The sequence below is a fragment of the Gopherus flavomarginatus genome, chromosome 12, assembly GCF_025201925.1.
Source record: "Gopherus flavomarginatus isolate rGopFla2 chromosome 12, rGopFla2.mat.asm, whole genome shotgun sequence".
In the NCBI taxonomy this organism is placed as follows: domain Eukaryota; kingdom Metazoa; phylum Chordata; order Testudines; family Testudinidae; genus Gopherus; species Gopherus flavomarginatus.
In genome coordinates, this window is record NC_066628.1 from 31,700,751 (window position 1) to 31,708,544 (window position 7,794).

The following is a 7,794-nucleotide window of genomic DNA, read 5'->3' on the forward strand; positions in this document are numbered from 1 at the left end:
CCTTTCCCACCAAATGTTTTCCAGCTGACACAGATTATACCTTCACCTTTCTTTACGGATTAAATTAATTACTCCAATTCAAATGGAAACATTCCTTAATTTAATAAAGTCACTGTTCTGGAGTTAGAACATTATATGCCTGAATGTGTTTTCAAAAGCTAACCAGATTTAGAATTAAGAATTTTCTTCCCCCCTTGAAGAAAAAGAAAGAAAGTGAATCTACAGCTACAAAGCAGTCAAGTACAAATAAAAGTGTGAAGTTCATGATTTACATTATTTACTGCAAGACAATCAAATCTGACTATTGTAGAATTAGACAACTGATTTTGTTTAAGATACACCCAGGCTTCTTCATACATAAAAATCGTAGGTCTATATATTTAATGACATGATTGTGTGACTGTCTATACACACGATACAGATTTACTAGACAGGCCTGTACACTCAAGTGCATTTTAATCTCTAGCTAGTTATCGATCCCTTCCCATCAAAGCGAAATCGGGGCTAGTTCTCAATTAGTCAGACTCCATTGTCTCCTAGGATTTAGTGGAAGTTATTCGCTTTCCATTTGTCATAAAGCACCAAAAACTGGGCTTTGCAGGAATCGTGCTCGCAGTTTAGTTAGTGAAAAGGGAACCAGGCAGATGAAGGCTGCAGGTGAACAGCCTCCCCCTCCCCCCCGAAGTTGGGCTAACTTTCCTCCCCTACATTTTCTGTACAGATCCGTCACCTGCCGCTCGGTGCCCCCCCCCCAACACCCCTGTAATGCAGCTCCAGGGTAAAGCAAGGCAGCTCGCAGCCTGGGCCATGGTGCACAAGATGCCTTTCATCATCCGGCAAAATTCAAGAATCAAGAATTAAGTAGGGGAGGGGAAAAGAGGACAATCAAAGCACTTTAGTCTCCCGGGAGCTGCATTCTCTCTCTTCAGTCCTTCCCTTCCACACCCACTTGAAGAAATTGTAAATTTTGCTCTTTGGCGATTTTTTTCAACTCGTATTTGTTCTGAAGATAGGACTTTTTAGAACCCTGCTGCCAAAACAGTTTTAAACGAAATTCAGAGACACCACCCGTATTTGGGCAGCACAAGGCAAGCGGGGAGAAAGAACAAAGCGTTAATACGAGATTGTTCCTCTCCCACTGCTGTTCAGCTCGGCTGAGCCCCAGCGAGTTGGACCGCAGAAGTTAAACGGGACGCGGTGCAAAATGACACGAAGCAGCGGCAATATGTCAGGAACTCCACCGTTGAGATTATTTATTTCCCAGCTCCGCGAGCAAATCGGGCCCAGATTATCCAACACTACGAGGCTAATCTCATTTAAACTAATAAATTTACTGCGAACTGGAGTTCGCACCTCAACGCCTTTAAACACCGGCTACACTATAAAATAACAAAATCTACCACGGGAACAGCTGCGATCCGTTTCAATCCAGACAGTTAACTGCTTTTCTGCGAACAAAAAGGATCTGGTGCATCCGAAGTATTTCCTCCCCCCCAAAAAAACTTTTCATGATCAAAATTTATTTTAAGGCCCCCCAAAATCAGAGTTTTATTTTATTTTATCGATAAAACCAAACAACGTGTCTCGCAAACGCTCAGAGAAATCTGGATTGTATTGGTTCGAGTTAACGCGGAGCGGTACCGGAGTTTTTGATCGATTCCCTTTTGCAAAGGAGCCGAGAAGGATCTGATGCGCTGGAATAGATGCTGCAGTGTCCCTTTCTTCCCAACAGAGATCACTACATCCCTGCTCCATGCTAAAGCTGCCTCCTCGCAGCGATCAAACCCCGTCTTGCCAAAGCAAACTACAGGCGCCAAAAATACATGCGAGGAATTGAAGTTGGGGGCGCGTTTATATGGATACTGGCAAATGCCGGACCTGAAATCGCAGCTATTGGTGAAACGGTACAAGATGGGAAGGGGCACCTGCATTGCCCCATCGGTCACGACAGCAAATAACTTTCCATCTTCTAAATTATGGGAACCTTCTCAGCTGCCTTATCTGGGATTTTTTATCAACAGCTGAGCTGCCTTCAGGAAACCGAACCGGGACACAGCACTCGACTTCTTGTTAGTCAACAGCCTGACCTGGAAAATCAACCCGAACCGTTCGGGGTAATCTTACAAATTATGGGCAGACCCTGCTCTTGCAGAAGTCCGTGGCCCAGACCGCTATTGCATGAAATAGCAGCAGAATCTGTGTACCCGATCCTTCGATAAGCCAGATACCCCCGGATTCCTTCGCCGATTTGTTAGAAACAAAGAACGGGTCTAATCAAAGTGCTTCCCCTCTGGGGCAGTCCCCTGGTGCAGCTCGCCCCCTCATGCGGGGATAGTAGAAAGTAGCTGAATGGTTCTCCAGGATTCAAATTTAATTGGAGGGAGAAGTCACTATTTTGTTTTAATTTATTTTATTTTACAATTTCTATATCGCTTTAAGAAAGAAACAATCCCACTTTCCGACAGGAGAGCAGTAAAACCACTGCACGGCAACTGGAGAAGAAAAATAAACTTTCTAAGCATTTTTTCCCTCGAGTCTCTGCGGTAATGGGAATCCCCAGGGGACAGGTCGGTTTAAAAAAAAAAAAAAGCAGAACTCCCTACCCATTTCCACAGAGGGCAGTTTGCAGGACATCTTGTCCGGCTGGAGAAATTAGAAATGGAAAAATACACACTGGATGGGTCTAGCATGGGCCAGGGCAAAATCCAACCCGGAGCTGCACCTAATTTAGACCCTTTTCTGCTGCAAAGAGCGAAGTTAGGGAAAGCTCCGGGAGCAGCATCTCTTGCATGTTCAGAGTTGGGGGGAGGAGGGGAGTGACTCCCGCTGCTGATCTGCGGCTATAAATTATGGATCTGTACAAAAGGTGCAAGTGGAACCCCCCCCCTCCCCTGGAGGGGGAAATGAAGCAGAAATGGCCTGGAGGGAGAGGAAGGTGATTTATGGGTGCAAGTGACCCCAGAGGAGGTTAAACTTTCAATCACGCACACGCATCGGGAGGCACAGAGAGGGGTGGGGGTAAGGGGGGTACCTGTACCAGGCGAAGCCCTGCTCGTAGTTGCGGTCGAAGAAGTGGGGCTCGGCCCCCACGGCTCGGATGTCTGGGTGCACCCGCAGGAACTCTAGCAGCGCCCGCGTGCCGCCCTTCTTCACCCCGATGATGATGGCCTGCGGCAGCTTCTTGGTGCCGGAGCCGTTGAAGAAGCTGGAGATGGGGCTGGTGGGGTCGGGGGCCGCGCTCTGCTCCTCCCGCAGCTCCGAGGGGGAAGCCGCAGCGGAACCCGCCAGCCCCTTGGCTCCCCCGGAAGGCGCCCGGCGCAGCAGCTTGGAAAGCACCTGGAGACCCTCTCCGTGCGCTCCAGCGGTGGCGGCAGCCTCCCCAGAGCCGGCAGCGGCAGCGGGCCTCCCCGCGAGGCCGGGCACTGAGGCGCAGGAGCCGGCGCACGAGTAGAACATGTAGAGCCAGAGGAAGAGCATGATGCAGAGCAGCAGGAGTTTCCTTCTCACCGGGAGGAGCGGCGGCGGCTGCAAGGCGCTGGGCGCATCGAGGCAGCAGATCAGGCGCTGTCCCATATGCCCGCCTGCGCGCCGGGCAGCATGGCTCAGCGCACGGGCACCGCCGCGGGGGTTGCTCCCGGGCCCCGCCAGTCGAGCCCCAGCGCCGCGCGGGGGTGCCCCTCTGCCCAGCCGCTCAGGAGCCGCGCTGGGCAGCGCACAGGCGGGCTGCGCTCCCCGGGAGAGACTAGCGCGGGGAGGCTCGGGGCGCCATGCTGCGCTCCCCGGGGCGCACGGCCACTGCCCCAGGGCAAGTCACTCAGCAGGCTCCGCGCGACGCGCCCAGCATCGCCGCCTCTGCCCCAGCGGCTGCTCCCCCGGAGCGTGCAGGCAACCGGCCCCTCGCAGAGCCTCCCCCTGACTGCCAGAGCGCCGGCCTCCAGCGGGCAGCCCCTCAACCCGGCGAGGAGGAGTGGGAAGCAGGATCCCGTGATAGGCAGCCCCGGTGGCCTATAAGAGCCTGGCTCCCTATGCTAATTAGTCCTATTTGTTGATAGCAAGGCAGCCAACGGGAATGCAGGCTGCTCCGGAGGGGCGGGGCGCCGGGGGTGGCTGGGGTGATTAGTGATTCTAATTGGCTAATGAGCCGTTCAAGGGGCAGGGGCGGCTGAGGAGTCAAGGCTCTTTGGGGGAGTGCGGGGTGGAAGGGAGGAGAAGGGGAGAATGGATCAGCAACCCCCCGCCCCGAACTCATTCCTCCTCCTCGCTCAGCCACGCAGCCAGAGAGCCTGGGCTGCGCACTGGAGCCAGCCCCGTTACCCGCCCAGATGTGCAGCAAGACGCAGCCAGATGTTGCGAGCGCGCGCACACAGGGAGGTTATGAAGTGGGGGGAGGGATACTGGCTCCGGAAGGCAGGGATCGTCCGGGGAAGGTCATCAACCCAATGATGAATTGAGTTGGCTGAAGGGACCCGGTTAGTGGATGAAGAGGAAAGGAGACGCCTCGCAGCAGCCAGTGCTGCTTCCAGCGCCCACCCTCCAGATGTGTATATAGAGAGCTCTGCCACCAGCAATATATATAGGGACCCCCGCTCCCCAGCAATATATGCAGTGCTGCCCCCCGCAATCCGCGCAGCTCCCCTACCCCCAGAAGTATATGGCTCCCCAGCAATATATATGGTGCCCTCCCCCACTGATCTATACACTCTCTCAAAAGTACTGTATATAGCCCTGCGGTCAGCCATACAGCTAGCTATCTCTCCAGCAATATATAGGGCTCCCTCCGATAATCTATAGCGCTGCTCCCAACCATAGGGACTTTCTTCTGCACCAACCTGGCTCCCCGGGGCAGTGCAGGCAAGTTGCAGCGCACGGACCTCGGCACTACCTCACGGGAGGCCATTCATTTCTCCTCCTGGCGAATTGCTGCCCGGAGATGCCATCTGGGGGCTTCGCTTTCGGAGCCGCTCCACCTTCACTGGAAACATTTCGTTTTTCTTTCCATCTCCCCTACTTTTGCCCTAGCCGGGGGGGGGGGTGTTGCTCATGGGGGGCGACGAACTTTAAAGGGTTCTTTGCAGACAGAGACTTTTAACTGTAACCGCAGACGAAGCCAAGGAGAGAGACAAACGGGGAGCTAATGACGTTAGTACTTAGCGGGGGTGTTCAGCTGTGTTTTGTTTTTTAATGAAGTAACGTGCCTTAGCTGCACGAAGGGAAGGGGGAAATACGCTGATAAATTCGATACAGTTGTTAGGCTTTTTATATTTACACTGAGGGCAGAAGAATGCACATCCCATGGACAAATGCTCCCAAGATTTAGAACGAAAAATATTGTCATGCCATGTTATCCCTCCTTCCTTTCTTTCTGCAAAACCAACTAGACCTACCTAGCTCGACTTGCAAAATAGATAAACATTGGTGCATTAGCCCCACGCTTAACGATTTCATTTTCTTTTTTCTGCGGGAGGCCAGATCGGTCTGTTTTGTGTTGTGTTGCTTCGTGGCACAGCAAGATGCCTCCAGTCAGAGAGCAGAGAGCTACTGTATTTATCAGAAGCTGGCTCCAGGCTGCCTCATTATTTTTGTCCTTCCCTAATAGCGGGATAATCATTAAAGGCCCTTCAGGACGGCAGCAAGTGCGCTGAAGTTTACAAAGAGAAAGTGGCAAAGGTTTCAGGGGTGATAGCGGGGATTATCTGTCTCCCCCGCACACACTCTGTGGCTAGCCTGCCGAATGACTTGGAGTCTTTCCCCGTGTATGAAATGCTACCTGGGGGGAGGGCTGCTCTGTCGTCCACTGCCTGGAGCTGCAACTGGGCTGCCCAGCGGCACTAATTACAGGCGTAACCGGGATGGCCAAGGGACAGGTTTCCCCAGGATCCACTTGAACGTGGCAAAATGCAGCCTTCAAATGGCCTTTTCCCCTCCAGCCAGGCGGCGGGCGGATCAGCCCCTGGAAACTCAGCCAGAGGAACTTTCTGAAACAAGCAGGGATCCCCAGCCGCCCGCAGCCTGGAACAACGAGCCAGGTTGGCGGGACAATGCGGATCACACCCACACCCAGGCAACAAGATGTTCAGTGCTCAACGCCGGAGAGAGGGACTTTCAGACCAATTCAACTTCGCGACAGGAGACCGGCACAAAGACTCTGATGTTATGTGTATACGCGTGTTCTCCGGACACACAAAAGACAACGTTTGTGAAGTTCTTAAGGGGAATCAACATTTTCCTTCTTCCCTGGGGCTTTAAACCAACCTGGATCATTCAGTTACTTATGTCTTCATTTGCTGTTAGGAAAATAAACAAACGCTACAAGAAAACACAACACTGGGTTTCCATAGGAGTTAGTGGGGGTGGGGAGAAGGTGTCTGGAGGAAAGAATATTTCAAAGTTAACATTTCTTCCTACAGAAAATACGTTTCAGCTTATGGATCATCACAGCTAGTCGTTTTCCTCTAAAGCGTGTAGAGAGTTTTGCCAATGGATTCAACAGGAGAGGATTGGGCCCTTGGATGTATTTTGCCCAGCTAACGTTCTAGCTAAACTTTGTTTGCCTTTAGACATAGTTAAATAATGTTTAAAAGGAAAAGAAGGAAAAAAGGACAATCCGATGTTTTTTCCTGGCGAGTTTAAGTACTTGTTTCTCTGTCTAAATCTTTTGAAGATGTTTCGCATAACATAATCATTATTCACCCTTAGGTCTGTTTTTTAAATAATTCTTACAGCGCACACAAATTCGACTGAAGGGCAGATCAGATCTGAATCCACCTGAATAGAATCTGCGTTATCACTTTTAAGGTTGATTTCTGAAACCAACATTTTGTATCCTAGAGGAGGAGAGGGAAAAAACAAACAAACAAACCTCCTAGAGATTAATGCCCCGTCCCTACTTTTCACAGATACTTGGTAATGATCCCTTGAAGGAGGAAAGGCCAGAGGAAAAAACAAACGAACACGTGTTTGTATTCCTAGTCAAAAGAACAAAAGAGATCTACACAGTGTAAACTCGTGAGTTGCAACGTCAGAGACATGTCAATTTCGCAGTGAAAATAACCCAGTGCAAATATCTGCCTCTTTTGGCCATAGCAACTATGGAGTTACTAATTCTCCCCGGTTTTGACACAGACATTTGCAATTTGTATCGATTTATAGACAGGGGGTTGGTTGATAAGTCCCCAAAACTTGTCAAAGCGACACTCCCAAGTTTTATCGGTAGGAAACCGTGTGTGTAGCTCGAGTGCTCGACCGATTAGCTTAGCCTAGCCCATCGAAAGCTACCTCGGGATCTTTGCAGGGGGTCGTGCGTTATGTTTGTCACCTCTCGGAAACTGGTAATTGGGACGGAATAAATGATTCCCAACGCAGAGCCATTGTCCGGCCATCCCAAGAGAAGAAATGTAAAGGGATCTCTTCTCCGCAGCGCACAGTTCTGCTGGCTGGAGGAGGGAAGTTTAGTGTGTCCCTCGGCCAGGAAAGGAAGGCGATTGAGTTTCAGTTCGTTGCGGACCTGTCTCGGAAAAGCTTTGAGGCGAACTGGCAGGTACGCTGAAGCCAGCAGGGGCGAGGGTCTCCAGTTCCCAGGATCAGGGCGCTCTTTAGGATAGCAGTCGCTCAGCGAACTGCAATAATCCACTTCCCCCCTTCTCCCGCCCAGAACATTGGCCTTTTCGCTGCGGGACAGCCCACAGATCTGCCAAAGCGGGCAAGGCCAGTGGGCAGGAATCGGTGCAAGTCAGGGGTTGCCTGCGCTCCTCCCCAGCCCCCAGCGAGAGTTGGCAAACCGCACCATGTGGTTGC

The 7,794-nt window shown here is 51.5% G+C and overlaps 1 protein-coding gene across 1 annotated transcript in view; it reads right to left on the minus strand.

Annotated features, from left to right (window-relative positions):
* HS3ST3B1 (heparan sulfate-glucosamine 3-sulfotransferase 3B1) overlaps nt 1–3,580 on the minus strand; it is a 44,880-nt gene extending 41,300 nt beyond the window's left edge. The window contains exon 1 of the mRNA XM_050919378.1: nt 3,032–3,580. Coding sequence (XP_050775335.1) covers nt 3,032–3,573 — 542 coding nt within the window. The 5' untranslated portion in view covers nt 3,574–3,580. The remainder of the gene's footprint in view (nt 1–3,031) is intronic.
* Between the last annotated feature and the right edge of the window lie 4,214 nt (nt 3,581–7,794).